Source organism: Somniosus microcephalus, unplaced genomic scaffold, assembly GCF_052327205.1.
Source record: "Somniosus microcephalus isolate GS21.2 unplaced genomic scaffold, FLI_Smic_1.0 unresolved_chr1, whole genome shotgun sequence".
NCBI lineage: Eukaryota > Metazoa > Chordata > Chondrichthyes > Squaliformes > Somniosidae > Somniosus > Somniosus microcephalus.
Window position 1 is genome coordinate 163,653,170 of NW_028225179.1, and position 23,495 is coordinate 163,676,664.

The 23,495-nt window shown below is 51.0% G+C and overlaps 1 protein-coding gene across 11 annotated transcripts in view; it reads left to right on the top strand.

Moving 5' to 3' along the window:
- LOC147096443 (uncharacterized) overlaps positions 1–18,705 on the top strand; it is a 184,874-nt gene extending 166,169 nt beyond the window's left edge. For 8 of the 11 annotated variants that reach the window (XM_085975220.1, XM_085975227.1, XM_085975228.1 and 5 more), the window contains one exon: positions 16,935–18,705. In XM_085975220.1, the coding sequence (XP_085831346.1) occupies positions 16,935–18,303 (1,369 nt within the window). In that variant the 3' untranslated portion in view covers positions 18,304–18,705. The remainder of the gene's footprint in view (positions 1–16,934) is intronic. The other 3 variants (XM_085975230.1, XM_085975224.1, XM_085975231.1) reach the window with 1 other exon arrangement.
- Positions 18,706–23,495: the final 4,790 nt, after the last annotated feature.

The following is a 23,495-nucleotide window of genomic DNA, read 5'->3' on the forward strand; positions in this document are numbered from 1 at the left end:
GTGTGTGTGTTAGTGACACTGTAAACACAGCGGGGAGATTCCCTCTGGTCTGTGTGTGTGTGTCAGTGACACTGTAAACACAGCGGGGAGATTCCCTCTGGTCTGTGTGTGTGTGTCAGTGACACTGTAAACACAGCGGGGAGATTCCCTCTGGTCTGTGTGTGTGTGTCAGTGACACGGTAAACACAGCGGGGAGATTCCGTCTGGTGTGTGTGTGTGTGTTAGTGACACTAAACACAGCGGGGAGATTCCCTCTGGTCTGAGTGTGTGTGTGTTAGCGACACTGTAAACACAGCGGGGAGATTCCCTCTGGTCTGTGTGTGTGTGTTAGTGACACTGTAAACACAGCGGGGAGATTCCCTCTGGTCTGTGTGTGTGTGTTAGTGACACTGTAAGCACAGCGGGGAGATTCCCTCTGGTCTGTGTGTGTGTGTTAGTGACACTGTAAACACAGCGGGGAGATTCCCTCTGGTCTGTGTGTGTTAGTGACACTGTAAACACAGCGGGGAGATTCCCTCTGGTCTGTGTGTGTGTGTTAGTGACACTGTAAACACAGCGGGGAGATTCCCTCTGGTCTGTGTGTGTGTGTTAGTGACACTGTAAACACAGCGTGGAGATTCCCTCTGGTCTGTGTGTGTGTGTGTGTGTGTGTGTGTGTGTGTGTGTGTTAGTGACACTGTAAACACAGCGGGGAGATTCCCTCTGGTCTGTGTGTGTGTGTTAGTGACACTGTAAACACAGCGGGGAGATTCCCTCTGGTCTGTGTGTGTGTGTTAGTGACACTGTAAACACAGCGGGGAGATTCCCTCTGGTCTGTGTGTGTGTGTTAGCAACACTAAACACAGCGGGGAGATTCCCTTTGGTCTGTGTGTGTGTGTCAGTGACACTGTAAACACAGCGGGGAGATTCCCTCTGGTCTGTGTGTGTGTGTTACTGACACTGTAAACACAGTGGGGAGATTCCCTCCAGTCTGTCTGTGTGTGTGTGTGTGTGTTAGTGACACTGTAAACACAGCAGGGAGATTCCCTCTGGTCTGTGTGTGTGTGTTAGTGACACTGTAAACACAGCGGGGAGCTTCCCTCTGGTCTGTGTGTGTGTGTTAGTGACACTGTAAACACAGCGGGGAGATTCCCTCTGGTGTGTGTGTGTGTGTTAGTGACACTGTAAACACAGCGGGGAGATTCCCTCTGGTCTGTGTGTGTGTGTTAGTGACACTGTAAACACAGCGGGGAGATTCCCTCTGGTCTGTGTGTGTGTGTTAGTGACACTGTAAACACAGCGGGGAGATTCCCTCTGGTCTGTGTGTGTGTGTCAGTGACACGGTAAACACAGCGGGGAGATTCCCTCTGGTGTGTGTGTGTGTGTTAGTGACACTGTAAACACAGCGGGGAGATTCCCTCTGGTCTGAGTGTGTGTGTGTTAGCGACACTGTAAACACAGCGGGGAGATTCCCTCTGGTCTGTGTGTGTGTGTTAGTGACACTGTAAACACAGCGGGGAGATTCCCTCTGGTCTGTGTGTGTGTGTTAGTGACACTGTAAGCACAGCGGGGAGATTCCCTCTGGTCTGTGTGTGTGTGTTAGTGACACTGTAAACACAGCGGGGAGATTCCCTCTGGTCTGTGTGTGTTAGTGACACTGTAAACACAGCGGGGAGATTCCCTCTGGTCTGTGTGTGTGTGTTAGTGACACTGTAAACACAGCGGGGAGATTCCCTCTGGTCTGTGTGTGTGTGTTAGTGACACTGTAAACACAGCGTGGAGATTCCCTCTGGTCTGTGTGTGTGTGTGTGTGTGTGTGTTAGTGACACTGTAAACACAGCGGGGAGATTCCCTCTGGTCTGTGTGTGTGTGTTAGTGACACTGTAAACACAGCGGGGAGATTCCCTCTGGTCTGTGTGTGTGTGTTAGCAACACTAAACACAGCGGGGAGATTCCCTTTGGTCTGTGTGTGTGTGTCAGTGACACTGTAAACACAGCGGGGAGATTCCCTCTGGTCTGTGTGTGTGTGTTAGTGACACTGTAAACACAGCGGGGAGATTCCCTCTGGTCTGTGTGCGTGTGTTACTGACACTGTAAACACAGTGGGGAGATTCCCTCTAGTCTGTGTGTGTGTGTGTGTGTTAGTGACACTGTAAACACAGCAGGGAGGTTCCCTCTGGTCTGTGTGTGTGTGTTAGTGACACTGTAAACACAGCGGGGAGCTTCCCTCTGGTCTGTGTGTGTGTGTTAGTGACACTGTAAACACAGCGGGGAGCTTCCCTCTGGTCTGTGTGTGTGTGTTAGTGACACTGTAAACACAGCGGGGAGATTCCCTCTGGTGTGTGTGTGTGTGTTAGTGACACTGTAAACACAGCGGGGAGATTCCCTCTGGTCTGTGTGTGTGTGTTAGTGACACTGTAAACACAGCGGGGAGATTCCCTCTGGTCTGTGTGTGTGTGTTAGTGACACTGTAAACACAGCGGGGAGATTCCCTCTGGTCTGTGTGTGTGTGTTAGTGACACTGTAAACACAGCGTGGAGATTCCCTCTGGTCTGTGTGTGTGTGTGTGTGTGTGTGTGTGTGTGTGTGTTAGTGACACTGTAAACACAGCGGGGAGATTCCCTCTGGTCTGTGTGTGTGTGTTAGTGACACTGTAAACACAGCGGGGAGATTCCCTCTGGTCTGTGTCTGTGTGTTAGTGACACTGTAAACACAGCGGGGAGATTCCCTCTGGTCTGTGTGTGTTTGTTAGTGACACTGTAAACACAGCGGGGAGATTCACTCTGGTCTGTGTGTGTTTGTTAGTGACACTGTAAACACAGCGGGGAGATTCCCTCTGGTCTGTGTGTGTGTGTTAGCGACACTAAACACAGCGGGGAGATTCCCTCTGGTCTGTGTGTGTGTGTTAGTGACACTGTAAACACAGCGGGGAGATTCCCTCTGGTCTGTGTGTGTGTGTCAGTGACACTGTAAACACAGCGGGGAGATTCCCTCTGGTCTGTGTGTGTGTGTCAGTGACACTGTAAACACAGCGGGGAGATTCCCTCTGGTCTGTGTGTGTGTGTCAGTGACACGGTAAACACAGCGGGGAGATTCCGTCTGGTGTGTGTGTGTGTGTTAGTGACACTAAACACAGCGGGGAGATTCCCTCTGGTCTGAGTGTGTGTGTGTTAGCGACACTGTAAACACAGCGGGGAGATTCCCTCTGGTCTGTGTGTGTGTGTTAGTGACACTGTAAACACAGCGGGGAGATTCCCTCTGGTCTGTGTGTGTGTGTTAGTGACACTGTAAGCACAGCGGGGAGATTCCCTCTGGTCTGTGTGTGTGTGTTAGTGACACTGTAAACACAGCGGGGAGATTCCCTCTGGTCTGTGTGTGTTAGTGACACTGTAAACACAGCGGGGAGATTCCCTCTGGTCTGTGTGTGTGTGTTAGTGACACTGTAAACACAGCGGGGAGATTCCCTCTGGTCTGTGTGTGTGTGTTAGTGACACTGTAAACACAGCGTGGAGATTCCCTCTGGTCTGTGTGTGTGTGTGTGTGTGTGTGTGTGTGTGTGTGTGTTAGTGACACTGTAAACACAGCGGGGAGATTCCCTCTGGTCTGTGTGTGTGTGTTAGTGACACTGTAAACACAGCGGGGAGATTCCCTCTGGTCTGTGTGTGTGTGTTAGTGACACTGTAAACACAGCGGGGAGATTCCCTCTGGTCTGTGTGTGTGTGTTAGCAACACTAAACACAGCGGGGAGATTCCCTTTGGTCTGTGTGTGTGTGTCAGTGACACTGTAAACACAGCGGGGAGATTCCCTCTGGTCTGTGTGTGTGTGTTACTGACACTGTAAACACAGTGGGGAGATTCCCTCCAGTCTGTCTGTGTGTGTGTGTGTGTGTTAGTGACACTGTAAACACAGCAGGGAGATTCCCTCTGGTCTGTGTGTGTGTGTTAGTGACACTGTAAACACAGCGGGGAGCTTCCCTCTGGTCTGTGTGTGTGTGTTAGTGACACTGTAAACACAGCGGGGAGATTCCCTCTGGTGTGTGTGTGTGTGTTAGTGACACTGTAAACACAGCGGGGAGATTCCCTCTGGTCTGTGTGTGTGTGTTAGTGACACTGTAAACACAGCGGGGAGATTCCCTCTGGTCTGTGTGTGTGTGTTAGTGACACTGTAAACACAGCGGGGAGATTCCCTCTGGTCTGTGTGTGTGTGTCAGTGACACGGTAAACACAGCGGGGAGATTCCCTCTGGTGTGTGTGTGTGTGTTAGTGACACTGTAAACACAGCGGGGAGATTCCCTCTGGTCTGAGTGTGTGTGTGTTAGCGACACTGTAAACACAGCGGGGAGATTCCCTCTGGTCTGTGTGTGTGTGTTAGTGACACTGTAAACACAGCGGGGAGATTCCCTCTGGTCTGTGTGTGTGTGTTAGTGACACTGTAAGCACAGCGGGGAGATTCCCTCTGGTCTGTGTGTGTGTGTTAGTGACACTGTAAACACAGCGGGGAGATTCCCTCTGGTCTGTGTGTGTTAGTGACACTGTAAACACAGCGGGGAGATTCCCTCTGGTCTGTGTGTGTGTGTTAGTGACACTGTAAACACAGCGGGGAGATTCCCTCTGGTCTGTGTGTGTGTGTTAGTGACACTGTAAACACAGCGTGGAGATTCCCTCTGGTCTGTGTGTGTGTGTGTGTGTGTGTTAGTGACACTGTAAACACAGCGGGGAGATTCCCTCTGGTCTGTGTGTGTGTGTTAGTGACACTGTAAACACAGCGGGGAGATTCCCTCTGGTCTGTGTGTGTGTGTTAGCAACACTAAACACAGCGGGGAGATTCCCTTTGGTCTGTGTGTGTGTGTCAGTGACACTGTAAACACAGCGGGGAGATTCCCTCTGGTCTGTGTGTGTGTGTTAGTGACACTGTAAACACAGCGGGGAGATTCCCTCTGGTCTGTGTGCGTGTGTTACTGACACTGTAAACACAGTGGGGAGATTCCCTCTAGTCTGTGTGTGTGTGTGTGTGTTAGTGACACTGTAAACACAGCAGGGAGGTTCCCTCTGGTCTGTGTGTGTGTGTTAGTGACACTGTAAACACAGCGGGGAGCTTCCCTCTGGTCTGTGTGTGTGTGTTAGTGACACTGTAAACACAGCGGGGAGCTTCCCTCTGGTCTGTGTGTGTGTGTTAGTGACACTGTAAACACAGCGGGGAGATTCCCTCTGGTGTGTGTGTGTGTGTTAGTGACACTGTAAACACAGCGGGGAGATTCCCTCTGGTCTGTGTGTGTGTGTTAGTGACACTGTAAACACAGCGGGGAGATTCCCTCTGGTCTGTGTGTGTGTGTTAGTGACACTGTAAACACAGCGGGGAGATTCCCTCTGGTCTGTGTGTGTGTGTTAGTGACACTGTAAACACAGCGTGGAGATTCCCTCTGGTCTGTGTGTGTGTGTGTGTGTGTGTGTGTGTGTGTGTGTTAGTGACACTGTAAACACAGCGGGGAGATTCCCTCTGGTCTGTGTGTGTGTGTTAGTGACACTGTAAACACAGCGGGGAGATTCCCTCTGGTCTGTGTGTGTGTGTTAGTGACACTGTAAACACAGCGGGGAGATTCCCTCTGGTCTGTGTGTGTGTGTTAGCAACACTAAACACAGCGGGGAGATTCCCTTTGGTCTGTGTGTGTGTGTCAGTGACACTGTAAACACAGCGGGGAGATTCCCTCTGGTCTGTGTGTGTGTGTTACTGACACTGTAAACACAGTGGGGAGATTCCCTCCAGTCTGTCTGTGTGTGTGTGTGTGTGTTAGTGACACTGTAAACACAGCAGGGAGATTCCCTCTGGTCTGTGTGTGTGTGTTAGTGACACTGTAAACACAGCGGGGAGCTTCCCTCTGGTCTGTGTGTGTGTGTTAGTGACACTGTAAACACAGCGGGGAGATTCCCTCTGGTGTGTGTGTGTGTGTTAGTGACACTGTAAACACAGCGGGGAGATTCCCTCTGGTCTGTGTGTGTGTGTTAGTGACACTGTAAACACAGCGGGGAGATTCCCTCTGGTCTGTGTGTGTGTGTTAGTGACACTGTAAACACAGCGGGGAGATTCCCTCTGGTCTGTGTGTGTGTGTCAGTGACACGGTAAACACAGCGGGGAGATTCCCTCTGGTGTGTGTGTGTGTGTTAGTGACACTGTAAACACAGCGGGGAGATTCCCTCTGGTCTGAGTGTGTGTGTGTTAGCGACACTGTAAACACAGCGGGGAGATTCCCTCTGGTCTGTGTGTGTGTGTTAGTGACACTGTAAACACAGCGGGGAGATTCCCTCTGGTCTGTGTGTGTGTGTTAGTGACACTGTAAGCACAGCGGGGAGATTCCCTCTGGTCTGTGTGTGTGTGTTAGTGACACTGTAAACACAGCGGGGAGATTCCCTCTGGTCTGTGTGTGTTAGTGACACTGTAAACACAGCGGGGAGATTCCCTCTGGTCTGTGTGTGTGTGTTAGTGACACTGTAAACACAGCGGGGAGATTCCCTCTGGTCTGTGTGTGTGTGTTAGTGACACTGTAAACACAGCGTGGAGATTCCCTCTGGTCTGTGTGTGTGTGTGTGTGTGTGTGTTAGTGACACTGTAAACACAGCGGGGAGATTCCCTCTGGTCTGTGTGTGTGTGTTAGTGACACTGTAAACACAGCGGGGAGATTCCCTCTGGTCTGTGTGTGTGTGTTAGCAACACTAAACACAGCGGGGAGATTCCCTTTGGTCTGTGTGTGTGTGTCAGTGACACTGTAAACACAGCGGGGAGATTCCCTCTGGTCTGTGTGTGTGTGTTAGTGACACTGTAAACACAGCGGGGAGATTCCCTCTGGTCTGTGTGCGTGTGTTACTGACACTGTAAACACAGTGGGGAGATTCCCTCTAGTCTGTGTGTGTGTGTGTGTGTTAGTGACACTGTAAACACAGCAGGGAGGTTCCCTCTGGTCTGTGTGTGTGTGTTAGTGACACTGTAAACACAGCGGGGAGCTTCCCTCTGGTCTGTGTGTGTGTGTTAGTGACACTGTAAACACAGCGGGGAGCTTCCCTCTGGTCTGTGTGTGTGTGTTAGTGACACTGTAAACACAGCGGGGAGATTCCCTCTGGTGTGTGTGTGTGTGTTAGTGACACTGTAAACACAGCGGGGAGATTCCCTCTGGTCTGTGTGTGTGTGTTAGTGACACTGTAAACACAGCGGGGAGATTCCCTCTGGTCTGTGTCTGTGTGTTAGTGACACTGTAAACACAGCGGGGAGATTCCCTCTGGTCTGTGTGTGTTTGTTAGTGACACTGTAAACACAGCGGGGAGATTCACTCTGGTCTGTGTGTGTTTGTTAGTGACACTGTAAACACAGCGGGGAGATTCCCTCTGGTCTGTGTGTGTGTGTTAGCGACACTAAACACAGCGGGGAGATTCCCTCTGGTCTGTGTGTGTGTGTTAGTGACACTGTAAACACAGCGGGGAGATTCCCTCTGGTCTGTGTGTGTGTGTCAGTGACACTGTAAACACAGCGGGGAGATTCCCTCTGGTCTGTGTGTGTGTGTCAGTGACACTGTAAACACAGCGGGGAGATTCCCTCTGGTCTGTGTGTGTGTGTCAGTGACACGGTAAACACAGCGGGGAGATTCCGTCTGGTGTGTGTGTGTGTGTTAGTGACACTAAACACAGCGGGGAGATTCCCTCTGGTCTGAGTGTATGTGTGTTAGCGACACTGTAAACACAGCGGGGAGATTCCCTCTGGTCTGTGTGTGTGTGTTAGTGACACTGTAAACACAGCGGGGAGATTCCCTCTGGTCTGTGTGTGTGTGTTAGTGACACTGTAAGCACAGCGGGGAGATTCCCTCTGGTCTGTGTGTGTGTGTTAGTGACACTGTAAACACAGCGGGGAGATTCCCTCTGGTCTGTGTGTGTTAGTGACACTGTAAACACAGCGGGGAGATTCCCTCTGGTCTGTGTGTGTGTGTTAGTGACACTGTAAACACAGCGGGGAGATTCCCTCTGGTCTGTGTGTGTGTGTTAGTGACACTGTAAACACAGCGTGGAGATTCCCTCTGGTCTGTGTGTGTGTGTGTGTGTGTGTGTGTGTGTGTGTGTTAGTGACACTGTAAACACAGCGGGGAGATTCCCTCTGGTCTGTGTGTGTGTGTTAGTGACACTGTAAACACAGCGGGGAGATTCCCTCTGGTCTGTGTGTGTGTGTTAGTGACACTGTAAACACAGCGGGGAGATTCCCTCTGGTCTGTGTGTGTGTGTTAGTGACACTGTAAACACAGCGGGGAGATTCCCTCTGGTCTGTGTGTGTGTGTTAGCAACACTAAACACAGCGGGGAGATTCCCTTTGGTCTGTGTGTGTGTGTCAGTGACACTGTAAACACAGCGGGGAGATTCCCTCTGGTCTGTGTGTGTGTGTTACTGACACTGTAAACACAGTGGGGAGATTCCCTCCAGTCTGTCTGTGTGTGTGTGTGTGTGTTAGTGACACTGTAAACACAGCAGGGAGATTCCCTCTGGTCTGTGTGTGTGTGTTAGTGACACTGTAAACACAGCGGGGAGCTTCCCTCTGGTCTGTGTGTGTGTGTTAGTGACACTGTAAACACAGCGGGGAGATTCCCTCTGGTGTGTGTGTGTGTGTTAGTGACACTGTAAACACAGCGGGGAGATTCCCTCTGGTCTGTGTGTGTGTGTTAGTGACACTGTAAACACAGCGGGGAGATTCCCTCTGGTCTGTGTGTGTGTGTTAGTGACACTGTAAACACAGCGGGGAGATTCCCTCCGGTCTGTGTGTGTGTGTGTGTGTGTGTGTGTGTGTGTGTGTGTGTGTGTGTGTGTTAGTGTCACTGTAAACACAGCGGGGAGATTCCTTCTGGTCTGTGTGTGTGTGTTAGTGACACTGTAAACACAGCGGGGAGATTCCCTCTGGTCTGTGTGTATGTGTTAGTGACACTGTAAACACAGCGGGGAGATTCCCTCTGGTCTGTGTGTGTGTGTGTTAGTGACACTGTAAACACAGCGGGGAGATTCCCTCTGGTCTGTGTGTGTGTGTTAGTGACACTGTAAACACAGCGGGGAGATTCCCTCTGGTGTGTGTGTGTGTGTGTTAGTGACACTGTAAACACAGCGGGGAGATTCCCTCTGGTCTGTGTGTGTGTGTTAGTGACACTGTAAACACAGCGGGGAGATTCCCTCTGGTCTGTGTGTGTGTGTGTTAGTGACACTGTAAACATAGCGGGGAGATTCCCTCTGGTCTGTGTGTGTGTGTTAGTGACACTAAACACAGCGGGGAGATTCCCTCTGGTCTGTGTGTGTGTGTTAGTGACACTGTAAACACAGCGGGGAGATTCCCTCTGGTCTGTGTGTGTGTGTTAGTGACACTGTAAACACAGCGGGGAGATTCCCTCTGGTCTGTGTGTGTGTTAGTGACACTGTAAACACAGCGGGGAGATTCCCTCCGGTCTGTGTGTGTGTGTTAGTGACACTGTAAACACAGTGGGGAGATTCCCTCTGGTCTGTGTGTGTGTGTTAGTGACACTGTAGACACAGCGGGGAGATTCCCTCTGGTCTGTGTGTGTGTGTTAGTGACACTGTAAACACAGCGGGGAGATTCCCTCTTGTCTGTGTATGTGTGTGTGTGTGTGTTAGTGACACTGTAAACACAGCGGGGAGATTCCCTCTGGTCTGTGTGTGTGTGTGTTAGTGACACTGTAAACACAGCGGGGTGATTCCCTCTGGTCTGTGTGTGTGTGTTAGTGACATTGTAAACACAGCGTGGAGATTCCCTCTGGTCTGTGTGTGTGTGTTAGTGACACTGTAAACACAGCGGGGAGATTCCCTCTGGTCTGTGTGTGTGTGTTAGTGACACTGTAAACACAGCGGGGAGATTCCCTCTGGTCTGTGTGTGTGTGTTAGTGACACTGTAAACACAGCGGGGAGATTCCCTCTGGTCTGTGTGTGTGTGTTAGTGACACTGTAAACACAGCGGGGTGATTCCCTCTGGTCTGTGTGTGTGTGTTAGTGACACTGTAAACACAGCGGGGAGATTCCCTCTGGTCTGTGTGTGTGTGTTAGTGACACTGTAAACACAGCGGGGAGATTCCCTCTGGTCTGTGTGTGTGTGTTAGTGACACTGTAAACACAGCGGGGAGATTCCCTCTGGTCTGTGTGTGTGTGTGTTGGTGACAATGTAAACACAGCGGGGAGATTCCCTCTGGTCTGTGTGTGTTAGTGACACTGTAAACACAGCGGGGAGATTTTCTCTGGTCTGTGTGTGTGTTGTTAGTGACACTGTAAACACAGCGGGGAGATTCCCTCTGGTCTGTGTGTGTGTGTTAGTGACACTGTAAACACAGCGGGGAGATTCCCTCTGGTCTGTGTGTGTGTGTTAGTGACACTGTAAACACATCGGGGAGATTCCCTCTGGTCTGTGTGTGTGTGTGTTGGTGACACTGTAAACACAGCGGGGAGATTCCCTCTGGTCTGTGTGTGTGTGTGTTAGTGACACTGTAAACACAGCGGGGAGATTCCCTCTGGTCTGTGTGTGTGTGTGTGTTAGTGACACTGTAAACACAGCGGGGAAATTCCCTCTGGTCTGTGTGTGTGTGTTAGTGACACTGTAAACACAGCGGGGAGATTCCCTCTGGTCTGTGTGTGTGTGTTAGTGACACTGTAAACACAGCGGGGAGATTCCCTCTTGTCTGTGTGTGTGTGTGTTAGTGACACTGTAAACACAGCGGGGAGATTCCCTCTGGTCTGTGTGTGTGTGTTAGTGACACTGTAAACACAGCGGGGAGATTCCCTCTGGTCCGTGTGTGCGTGTTAGTGACACTGTAAACACAGCGGGGAGATTCCCTCTGGTCTGTGTGTGTGTGTGTGTTAGTGACACTGTAAACACAGTGGGGAGATTCCCTCTGGTCTGTGTGTGTGTGTTAGTGACACTGTAAACACAGCGGGGAGATTCCCTCTGGTCTGTGTGTGTGTGTTAGTGACACTGTAAACACAGCGGGGAGATTCCCTCTGGTCTGTGTGTGAGTGTTAGTGACACTGTAAACACAGCGGGGAGATTCCCTCTGGTCCGTGTGTGTGTGTTAGTGACACTGTAAACACAGCGTGGAGATTCCCTCTGGTCTGTGTGTGTGTGTGTGTGTGTGTGTGTGTGTGTTAGTGACACTGTAAACACAGCGGGGAGATTCCCTCTGGTCTGTGTGTGTGTGTTAGTGACACTGTAAACACAGCGGGGAGATTCCCTCTGGTCTGTGTGTGTGTGTTAGTGACACTGTAAACACAGCGGGGAGATTCCCTCTGGTCTGTGTGTGTGTGTTAGTGACACTGTAAACACAGCGGGGAGATTCCCTCTGGTCTGTGTGTGTGTGTTAGCAACACTAAACACAGCGGGGAGATTCCCTTTGGTCTGTGTGTGTGTGTCAGTGACACTGTAAACACAGCGGGGAGATTCCCTCTGGTCTGTGTGTGTGTGTTACTGACACTGTAAACACAGTGGGGAGATTCCCTCCAGTCTGTCTGTGTGTGTGTGTGTGTGTTAGTGACACTGTAAACACAGCAGGGAGATTCCCTCTGGTCTGTGTGTGTGTGTTAGTGACACTGTAAACACAGCGGGGAGCTTCCCTCTGGTCTGTGTGTGTGTGTTAGTGACACTGTAAACACAGCGGGGAGATTCCCTCTGGTGTGTGTGTGTGTGTTAGTGACACTGTAAACACAGCGGGGAGATTCCCTCTGGTCTGTGTGTGTGTGTTAGTGACACTGTAAACACAGCGGGGAGATTCCCTCTGGTCTGTGTGTGTGTGTTAGTGACACTGTAAACACAGCGGGGAGATTCCCTCCGGTCTGTGTGTGTGTGTGTGTGTGTGTGTGTGTGTGTGTGTGTGTGTGTGTTAGTGTCACTGTAAACACAGCGGGGAGATTCCTTCTGGTCTGTGTGTGTGTGTTAGTGACACTGTAAACACAGCGGGGAGATTCCCTCTGGTCTGTGTGTATGTGTTAGTGACACTGTAAACACAGCGGGGAGATTCCCTCTGGTCTGTGTGTGTGTGTGTTAGTGACACTGTAAACACAGCGGGGAGATTCCCTCTGGTCTGTGTGTGTGTGTTAGTGACACTGTAAACACAGCGGGGAGATTCCCTCTGGTGTGTGTGTGTGTGTGTTAGTGACACTGTAAACACAGCGGGGAGATTCCCTCTGGTCTGTGTGTGTGTGTTAGTGACACTGTAAACACAGCGGGGAGATTCCCTCTGGTCTGTGTGTGTGTGTGTTAGTGACACTGTAAACATAGCGGGGAGATTCCCTCTGGTCTGTGTGTGTGTGTTAGTGACACTAAACACAGCGGGGAGATTCCCTCTGGTCTGTGTGTGTGTGTTAGTGACACTGTAAACACAGCGGGGAGATTCCCTCTGGTCTGTGTGTGTGTGTTAGTGACACTGTAAACACAGCGGGGAGATTCCCTCTGGTCTGTGTGTGTGTTAGTGACACTGTAAACACAGCGGGGAGATTCCCTCCGGTCTGTGTGTGTGTGTTAGTGACACTGTAAACACAGTGGGGAGATTCCCTCTGGTCTGTGTGTGTGTGTTAGTGACACTGTAGACACAGCGGGGAGATTCCCTCTGGTCTGTGTGTGTGTGTTAGTGACACTGTAAACACAGCGGGGAGATTCCCTCTTGTCTGTGTATGTGTGTGTGTGTGTGTTAGTGACACTGTAAACACAGCGGGGAGATTCCCTCTGGTCTGTGTGTGTGTGTGTTAGTGACACTGTAAACACAGCGGGGTGATTCCCTCTGGTCTGTGTGTGTGTGTTAGTGACATTGTAAACACAGCGTGGAGATTCCCTCTGGTCTGTGTGTGTGTGTTAGTGACACTGTAAACACAGCGGGGAGATTCCCTCTGGTCTGTGTGTGTGTGTTAGTGACACTGTAAACACAGCGGGGAGATTCCCTCTGGTCTGTGTGTGTGTGTTAGTGACACTGTAAACACAGCGGGGAGATTCCCTCTGGTCTGTGTGTGTGTGTTAGTGACACTGTAAACACAGCGGGGTGATTCCCTCTGGTCTGTGTGTGTGTGTGTTAGTGACACTGTAAACACAGCGGGGAGATTCCCTCTGGTCTGTGTGTGTGTGTTAGTGACACTGTAAACACAGCGGGGAGATTCCCTCTGGTCTGTGTGTGTGTGTTAGTGACACTGTAAACACAGCGGGGAGATTCCCTCTGGTCTGTGTGTGTGTGTGTTGGTGACAATGTAAACACAGCGGGGAGATTCCCTCTGGTCTGTGTGTGTTAGTGACACTGTAAACACAGCGGGGAGATTTTCTCTGGTCTGTGTGTGTGTTGTTAGTGACACTGTAAACACAGCGGGGAGATTCCCTCTGGTCTGTGTGTGTGTGTTAGTGACACTGTAAACACAGCGGGGAGATTCCCTCTGGTCTGTGTGTGTGTGTTAGTGACACTGTAAACACATCGGGGAGATTCCCTCTGGTCTGTGTGTGTGTGTGTTGGTGACACTGTAAACACAGCGGGGAGATTCCCTCTGGTCTGTGTGTGTGTGTGTTAGTGACACTGTAAACACAGCGGGGAGATTCCCTCTGGTCTGTGTGTGTGTGTGTGTTAGTGACACTGTAAACACAGCGGGGAAATTCCCTCTGGTCTGTGTGTGTGTGTTAGTGACACTGTAAACACAGCGGGGAGATTCCCTCTGGTCTGTGTGTGTGTGTTAGTGACACTGTAAACACAGCGGGGAGATTCCCTCTTGTCTGTGTGTGTGTGTGTTAGTGACACTGTAAACACAGCGGGGAGATTCCCTCTGGTCTGTGTGTGTGTGTTAGTGACACTGTAAACACAGCGGGGAGATTCCCTCTGGTCCGTGTGTGCGTGTTAGTGACACTGTAAACACAGCGGGGAGATTCCCTCTGGTCTGTGTGTGTGTGTGTGTTAGTGACACTGTAAACACAGTGGGGAGATTCCCTCTGGTCTGTGTGTGTGTGTTAGTGACACTGTAAACACAGCGGGGAGATTCCCTCTGGTCTGTGTGTGTGTGTTAGTGACACTGTAAACACAGCGGGGAGATTCCCTCTGGTCTGTGTGTGAGTGTTAGTGACACTGTAAACACAGCGGGGAGATTCCCTCTGGTCCGTGTGTGTGTGTTAGTGACACTGTAAACAGCGGGGAGATTCCCTCTGGTCCGTGTGTGTGTGTTAGTGACACTGTAAACACAGCGGGGAGATTCCCTCTGGTCTGTGTGTGTATGTTAGTGACACTGTAAACACAGCGGGGAGATTCCCTCTGGTCTGTGTGTGTGTGTTAGTGACACTGTAAACACAGCGGGGAGATTCCCTCTGGTCTGTGTGTGTGTGTTAGTGACACTGTAAACACAGCGGGGTGATTCCCTCTGGTCTGTGTGTGTGTGTTAGTGACACTGTAAACACAGTGGGGAGATACCCTCTGGTCTGTGTGTGTGTGTTAGTGACACTGTAAACACAGCGGGGAGATTCCCTCTGGTCTGTGTGTGTGTGTGTGTGTGTGTTAGTGACACTGTAAACACAGCGGGGAGATTCCCTCTGGTCTGTGTGTGTTCGTGACACTGTAAACACAGCGGGGAGATTCCCTCTGCTCTGTGTGTGTGTTACTGACACTGTAAACACAGCGGGGAGATTCCCTCTGGGCTGTGTGTGTGTGTGTGTGTTAGTGACACTGTAAACACAGCGGGGCGATTCCCTCTGGTCTGTGTGTGTGTGTGTTAGTGACACTGTAAACACAGCGGGGAGATTCCCTCTGGTCTGTGTGTGTGTGTTAGTGACACTGTAAACACAGCGGGGAGATTCCCTCTGGTCTGTGTGTGTGTCTGTTAGTGACACTGTAAACACAGCGGGGTGATTCCCTCTGGTCTGTGTGTGTGTGTTAGTGACACTGTAAACACAGCGGGGAGATTCCCTCTGGTCTGTGTGTGTGTGTTAGTGACATTGTAAACACAGCGGGGAGATTCCCTCTGGTCTGTGTGTGTGTGTGTTAGTGACACTGTAAACACAGCGGGGAGATTCCCTCTGGTCTGTGTGTGTGTGTTAGTGACACTGTAAACACAGCGGGGTGATTCCCTCTGGTCTGTGTGTGTGTGTTCGTGACACTGTAAACACAGCGGGGAGATTCCCTCTGGTCTGTGTCTGTGTGTTAGTGACACTGTAAACACAGCGGGGAGATTCCCTCTGGTCTGTGTGTGTATTGCGACATTGTAAACATCCTTCCTCAGTACTTGAGCTGGGGCTCAGTGGGTAGCACCCCTCGCTTCTGAGTCAGAAGGTTGTGGGTTCAAGTCCCACTCCCGAGGCATTAGCACAGTAATCCAGTCTGACACTCCCAGTGCTTTACTGAGGAAGCGCTGCACCATCGGAGGTGCCGTTTTTCGGATGAGATGTTAAACTGAGGGCCTGTCTGCCCTCTCAGGTGCACTTAAGATCCCATGGCACTGTTTAGCAGAAGGGCAGGGGAGTTATCCCCGGTGTCCTGGGGCCAATATCTACCCCTCAATCAACATCACGAAACAGATTATCTGGTCATTGTCACATTGCTGTTTGTGGGAGCTTGCTGTGTGCAAATTAGCTGCTGCATTTCCTACATTACAACAGTGACTGCACTTCAAAAGTGGATGTGGTGCATTTGGATTTCCAGAAGGCATTCGATAAGTTGCCACATAAAAGGTTACTGCATAAGATAAGAGCTCACGGAGTTGGGGGTAATTATATTTGCATGGATAGAGAATTGGCTAACTAACAGAAAGCAAGGAGTCGGGATAAATGGGTCATTTTCCGGTTCGCAAACGGTAACTAGTGGGGTGCCACAGGGATCGGTGCTGGGGCCTCAGCTATTTACAATCTACATTAATGACTTGGATGAAGGGACCGAGTGTAATGTAGCCGAGTTTGCGGATGATACAAAGATGGGTGGGAAAGCAAGTTGTGCAGAGGACTCCCAAGAATCTGCAAAGTGATATAGACAGGCTGAGTGAGTGGGCAAACATTTGGCAGATGAAATATAACGTGGGAAAGTGCGAGGTTATCCACTTTGGCAGGAAAAATAAAAAAGCAAATTATTATTTAAATGGAGAGGGATTACAAAATGCTGCAGTTCAGAGGGACCTGGGGGTCCTTGTGCACGAAACACAAAAAGTTAGCATGCAGGTACAGCAAGTATTCAAAAAGGCAAATGGAATGTTGGCCTTTATTTCAAGGGGGTTGGAGTATAAAAGCAGGGAAGTCCTGTTACAACTGTACAGGGTATTGGTGAGACCACACCTGGAGTACTGCGTACAGTTTTGGTCTCCTTATTTAAGGAAGGATATACTTACATTGGAGGCAGTTCAGAGACGATTCACTAGGTTAATTCCAGAGATGAGGGGGTTGGCTTATGAGGAAAGGTTGAGCAGGTTGGGCCTATACTCATCGGAGTTTAGAAGAATGAGAGGTGATCTTATTGAAACATATAAGATACTGAGGAGGCTCGACAAGGTAGATGCAGAGAGGATGTTTCCCCTTGTGGGGAAATCTAGAACTCGGGGGCATAGTTTCAGAATAAAGGGTCGCCCTTTTAGAACTGAGATGAGGAGGAATTTCTTCTCTCCGAGGGTCGTAAATCTGTGGAATTCTCTGCCGCAGAGAGCTGTGGAGGCTGGGTCATTAAATACATTTAAGGTGGAGATAGACAGATTTTTGCAAGATAAGGGAGTGAAGGGTTATGGGGAGCGGGCGGGGAAGTGGCTTTGAGCCCAAGAGCAGCCATGATCTTATTGAATGGCGGAGCAGGATCGAGGGGCCGAGTGGCCTATTCCTGCTCCTATTTCTTATGTACTTCATCGGCTGTAAAGCGCTTTGGGACGTCCGGTGGTCGTGAAAGGCGCTGTCGAAATGCAGGTCTTTTTTTTTAAGTGCGGGGCCCTGACTGATTTCCCTTTCTGTTATTCAGTAGACACCGGCCAGTCATGGCGTCTGATGATGTGGTGCGATTCCAATTCCCCAACCATGAGGTCAGCGTGCTGAAGAGGATGAACCAGCTGCGCCTAGAGGAGCGGTTCTGCGACGTGACCATCGTGGCGGACCGGCTGCGGTTTACGGGGCACCGGGTGGTGCTGGCCGCCTGCTCCCCCTTCCTGCGTGACCAGTTCCACATGAACCCCTCGCAAGAGGTGCACGTCTTCCCCATGACGGGGGCCCAGATCGTGCGGCGGCTGCTTCTCTCCTGCTACACCGGGGCGCTGGAGTTCCCCTTCAACGACATTCTGGACTACCTGACAGCGGCCAGCTGCTTGCAGATGGAGCACGTGGTGGAGAAGTGCCGGCAGTCGCTCTCGCCACGCATCGGGCCACCCGTGCTGCCAGCGCAGGAGCCGGGCGAGGGGCGGCCCGGCACGCCGCAGATCGCCACCTCCTCCGAGCGGGCGCCGGAGGGCGAGAAAATGGCGGTCTGGGGGGAGGAGGCGGAGAAGGGCCTCGGCGGCCGGACACCGCCGGATGACGCAGTCAAGCTGGAGGCGGAGCCGCGGCCGGACTTTGGCCCGGCTGAGGACATCTGCATCCGCAAGGTGGAGTCGCTGGCCGACTGCATGGGGGGCGCCCGCCCCACCCGGCCGGGCAAGGGGGGCGCCGCCGAGGTCGCCAACGGGCTGGAGCCCGACCCCCGCATCCACTCCACCGTGGGGGGCAGCGGCGGCGGGGGGGCGGAGGCCGCGGCCGGCGGCTACTCCGACAACGGCGCCCCCTACGACATGTCGGAGGTGATGATCTCCGAGGACTTCCAGGAGGAGGACTACGAGAGCTCGGCCAGCGAGGAGTGCCGGAGCAGCGGCTTCTCGGGCAGCTTCTACCGGCCGGGCGAGGAGCAGCCGCCACAGCAGCAGCAGCCCCCGCCCCTGGCCGGCCTGGGCCGGCCCAGCAAGGAGGGGGAGGCCGGGTCTCCCACCCTCTGCTCCGAGTGCGGGGACCTCTTCCAGCACCGCGAGCACCTGGCCGCCCACATGGTGGTCCACAAGCTCTACATGTGCCTGCTGTGCGGCAAGGTCTTCAAGAAGAACGCCCGCCTGGCCCAGCACATCAACGTCCACACGGGCTTCAAGCCCTACTGCTGCGCCATCTGTGGCCGCACCTTCACCCAGAAGCGCTCGCTCAAGGACCACATGAACGTGCACAACGGCGACTCGCCCCACTGCTGCAACTACTGCGACATGCGCTTCACCCACTACAGCACCCTGAGGGTCCACTTGCGCGACCAGCACGGCAAGACCACCACCCGTAACCTGGAGAACAAGCCGGCCGAGATCAGCCTGGTGGTGCCTTAGAAGTTGGTCGTTCTCCCCCCCTTCCCTCCCTCCCTCCCACCCCAGCCCGATCCCCCTTCTCAAAATCAAGCACCGTTTTTAGAGAACTTGACAATAGAGCCACCAAACTAACACCAGGAGATTCTCCCACCCCCAGCACCAGTCGAAAGGAGCAGCTTGAAGCTCCATCCAGTTAACGGACCTCTCGCTGAACTCTCGCCACGTTTCTCCTCCTTCAGCCTTGACCGCATCCTGCGGTCAGTTTTTACCGACTCTCCTGCCTCCTCCTCGCCATCGCCCAATTTTTTTTTTTGGATGTCTTGCGTGCTGGGAACCGCCTCTTTGTGTAATCTATATTTTTATTCTTTCAAAAAAAAAAAATAATAATAATAATTTGTGATTTTAAAAAGACACAAGTAAAAATCGTGTTTTTGAAATTTTTGGCGCGCGCTGTGAAGTGTCGGAGGGAATCGTCGTCGGGGCCCCCCCCCCCCCCCCCCCCCGAGGGGTTTGATTTCAGGGCGGGCCTTTCAGATCGTCCGCCCCTTGGGCAGGCCCTGACTCCAAAGCCTTTCGCGCACACGCGATTTGCGAGCTGCTTATTCGGGAAGAGTAGCCGAGGGTCTTTCCCGTTGCCTTCCTTGTGATTTTCATCTTCTGATTATCTTCAAGGTGGGCCCTAACTAAGGCTAAAACGCCCCCCACCTGCCCTCTACATTCAGCGGGGTACACCCACATTCGTCAGACGCAAGTACCCCCTCCTCCTCCCGCTGGATGCCGGTATTCATAGAGTTATACAACACAGAAAGAGGCCCTTCGGCCCATCGTGTCCACGCCGGCCATCAAGCCCTGCCTATTCTAATCCCATTTTCCAGCACTTGGTCCGTAGCCTTTTATGCTATGGCGTTTCAAGTGCTCATCTAAATGCTTCTTGAATGTTAGGGTTCCTGCCTCTACCACCCTTTCAGGCAGTGAGTTCCAGATTCCAACCACCCTCTGGGTGAAAATGTTTTTCCTCAAACCCCCTCTAAACCTCCTGCCCCTTACCTTGAAGCTAGGCCCCCTGGTTATTGACCCCTCTACTAAGGGGTAAAGTTCCTTTCTATCTACCCTATCTATGCCCCTCATAATTTTGTACACCTCAATCAGGTCCCCCCCTCAGCCTTCTCTGCTTTAAGGAAAACAACCCCGGCCTGTCCAGCCTCTCTTCATAGCTGAAGCGCTCCAGCCCAGGTAACATCCTGGTGAATCTCCTCTGCACCCTCTCTAATGCAATCACATCCCTCCTATAGTGTGGCGACCAGAACTGCACACAGTATTCCAGCTGTGGCCTAACTAGCGCTTTGTACAGCTCCATCATAACCTCCCTGCTCTTATGCCTCGGCTAATGAAGGCAAGTATCCCATATGCCTTTTTAACCACCTTATCTACCTGTCCTGCTGCCTTCAGGGATCTATGTACATGCACACCAAGGTCTCTCTGTCCTTCCTAGGGTCCTACCATTCATTGTGTATTCCCTTGCCTTGTTAGTCCTCCCAAAATGCATCACCTCACACATTTCAGGGTTAAATTCCATTTGCAACTGTTCTGCCCATCTAACCATCCCATCTATATCGTCCTGTAGCCTGAGGCTTCCCTCCTCGTTATTTACCACCCCACCAATTTTCATGTCATCTGCGAACTTACTGATCATACCTCCTACATTCATATCTAAATCATTAATGTACACTACAAACAGCAAAGGACCCAGCACCGATCCCTGCGGCACACCACTGGACACAGGCTTCCAGTCACAAAAACAACCTTCGACCATCACCCTCTGCCTCCTGCCACTAAGCCAATTTTGGATCCAATGTGCCAAATTGCCCTGGATCCCATGGGCTCTACCTTCTTGACCAGTCTCCCATGCGGGACTTTGTCAAAAGCCATACTGAAGTCCATGTAGACTACATCAACTGCACTACCCTCATCCACACACCTAGTCACCCCCTTGAAAAATTAAATCAAATTGGTCAGACATGATCTCCCCCTGACAAAGCCATGCTGGCTATCCTTGATTAATCCTTGCCTTTCCAAGTGGAGACTAATTCTGTCCCTCAGAATTTTTTCCAATAATTTCCCTACCACTGATGTTAGGCTCATAGGAACACCGGAACAGGAGGAGGCCATTGAGCCCCTCGAGCCTGTTCTGCCATTCACTCCATACACCCGCCTTTGGCCCATATCCCTTAATACCTTTGGTTAACAAAAATCTATCAATCTCAGATTTAACATTAACAACCGATCTAGCATCAATTGTGGTTTGCGGAAGAGTGGCAGCACGGTGGCATAGTGGTTAGCACTGTTGCCTCACAGCGCCAGGGACCCGGGTTCAAATCCGGCCTCGGGTGACTGTCTGTGTGGAGTTTGCACATTCTCCCCGTGTTTGCGTGGGTTTCCTCCGGGTGCTCCGGTTTCCTCCCACAGTCCAAAGATGTGCGGGTTAGGTTGATTGGCCATGATAAAAAAATTGGCCCTTAGTGTTAGGGGGGATTAAATACTTGGGGTTACGGGGATAGGGCTTGGGTGGGATGGCTGTCGGTGTAGGGACCGGGTGCTAGGGTTTGGATGATCAGCCATGATCTCGTTGAATGGCGGAGCAGGGCCGAATGGCCTACTCCTGCTCCTTGTTTCTATGTTTATCTACCACCCTTTGTAGAAGTGTTTCCTAACTTCACTCCTGGCTCTAATCTTTAGACTCTGCCCCCTAGTCCCAGACTCTCCAACCAGCGGAAATAGTTTCTCTCCATCTACCCTATCTGTTCCCCTCAATATCTCGAAAACTTCGATCAAATCACCCCTGTTAGATTCGAATTGTGGAGCAAAACCAGACGGCGAGACGGAACTGCTGACAAAGTTCAAATTGATCAGAAAACGGCCGGAAGGCCTTGTGCACAAGGGAGAGGAGGGAGCCTCCTCAGACTCGCACCTGGCTCGCTAAAGAAATACAGCATACAAGCATTTTATATACCTTTAAATAAGCGACGCCCACCGGTTACAAAAGTGGGCGTACACATACAGACAACGTCACTGCAGTTATTCGCTTATTGGTTGGGTGATTAGTCACTCAATGTCGGGAGCCGCCCTGAAGTGTTCTTTGACATTAAGCATAACACCTAGTTCTTAGACAGCTGGCTTCTGTGAGCAAGGTCGTTTAGTTCTTGAGAAAAGCGTATTATAATAAACAATGTCAGCTTTTGGCTGCGAGCAGACATTACAAAGGGAGATGAAGTGTTTGAGGCAAAGATAGAAATGGCCGACTCCTTATGAAGTTCAGTTCCCTTATCTCTCAGAAAGCCAGCTACATTAAGCACTGCTTCTGTAACACTGATAACATTTTGGAATCAGTAAAGATGGAGACCAAGAGTCTAGTAAATATGCTGTGGTCCGCTATTTTTACAGTACTTAGTTAAAAAGGGTTAATATGATGGTCAAGTATCCCATCGTGCTTTGCAGCTACCTAAATGCTACATGTACGTTTTTAATATATATATTTCCTAATACGTGAAGCTAATCATCCTTTAAATATGATTTCTAATACTACAGCCCTCCCTACATAGAAACATAGAAGATAGGAGCAGGAGTAGGCCATTCGGCCCTTCGAGCCTGCTCCGCCATTCAACGAGATCATGGCTGATCATCCAAACCCTAGCACCCGGTCCCTACACCGACAGCCATCCCACCCAAGCCCTATCCCCGTAACCCCACGTATTTAATCCCCCCTAACATAAGAACATAAGAAATAGGAGCAGGAGTAGGCCAATCGGCCCCTCGAGCCTGCTCCACCATTCAATAAGATCATGGCTGATCTGATCCTAACCTCAAATCTTCTATCACTGTGCATCCACCCGAACCCATGTGATCTCCCGGGAGAGGCGAAAAACCAGATAAAGACCCAATGGCCAATTTGGGAGAAAAAAAATCTGGGAAATTCCTCTCCGACCCATCTAGGCGATCGAAATTCTTCCAGGAGATCACTCTGTCCCTATATTTTCTACAGTACTTACCTTCTGTAAAGGCGATCTCCACCCCAGCCAGGAACAGGAATAAAACCATCTCCTGAAATCTAACACAGAATTAGAACACAGTAGGAGCAGAACCAGGCTACACGGCCCCTGGGCCCACTCCACTACCCACAGGGCCATGACCATTCCGAACCTAGACTCATGTCCAATTTCCTGCCCGCTCCCCGTAACCCTTAATTCCCTTTACTTCTAGGAAACTATCTATTTCTGCTTTAAATTTATTTAATGATGTAGCTTCCACAGCTTTCTGGGGCAGCAAATTCCACAAACCTACCACCCTCTGAGTGAAGAAGTTTCTCCTCATCTCAATTTTGAAAGAGCAGCCCCTTATTTTAAGATTATGCCCCCTAGTTCTAGTTTCACCCATCATTGGGAACATCCTCACCGCATCCACCCGATCAAGCCCCTTCACAATCTTATATGTTTCAATAAGACCGCCTCTCATTCTTCTGAACTCCAATGAGTAGAGTCCCAATCTACTCAACCTCTCCTCATATGACCACCCCCTCATCCCCGGGATTAAGGGTCAATTTTTATCATGGCCAATCAACCTAACCCGCACATCTTTGGTTCATGTATTTAAAGACTAGAGGATTCAGGCTTTGGTTCACAGGCCTATTTTTGCAATCCAACACCCCTTAACCTTCTAAATTCCAGGGAATACGACCCTAGTTTGTGTAATCTCTCACCATTTAACCCTTGGAGTCCAGGTATCATTCTGGTAAATCTACGCTGCACTTCCTCCAAGACCCGCATATAAGGTGTGGTGGCCCAGAACTGCTCCCTGTACTCCAGCTGTGGTCTAACCAGGGTTTTGTATAGCTGCAGCATAACTCCTAACTCTTGTGTTCTAGTCCTCCAGATATAAAGCCCAGCATTCCATTAGACCTTTTGATGATTTTCTGGGCCTGTCCATGACATTTTCCTGATCTATGTACTTTGGACTAAGTCTCTTTGGACCTCCACTGCTAACTTTTCAGCATTCGGATCTGCCGCTGTGGTCTCCGTTCACCAGGGGCTGTCTGGAGTCGGGGACCCCAACCCATCTGGCTCGGAGGCGGGAACACTACTCTGTCCAGATGCAAACAATCCCGCTGGATGTCAACCCAGTATTTAGAGACCCATGTTCCCGTCTCCGCTGGCCAGGGA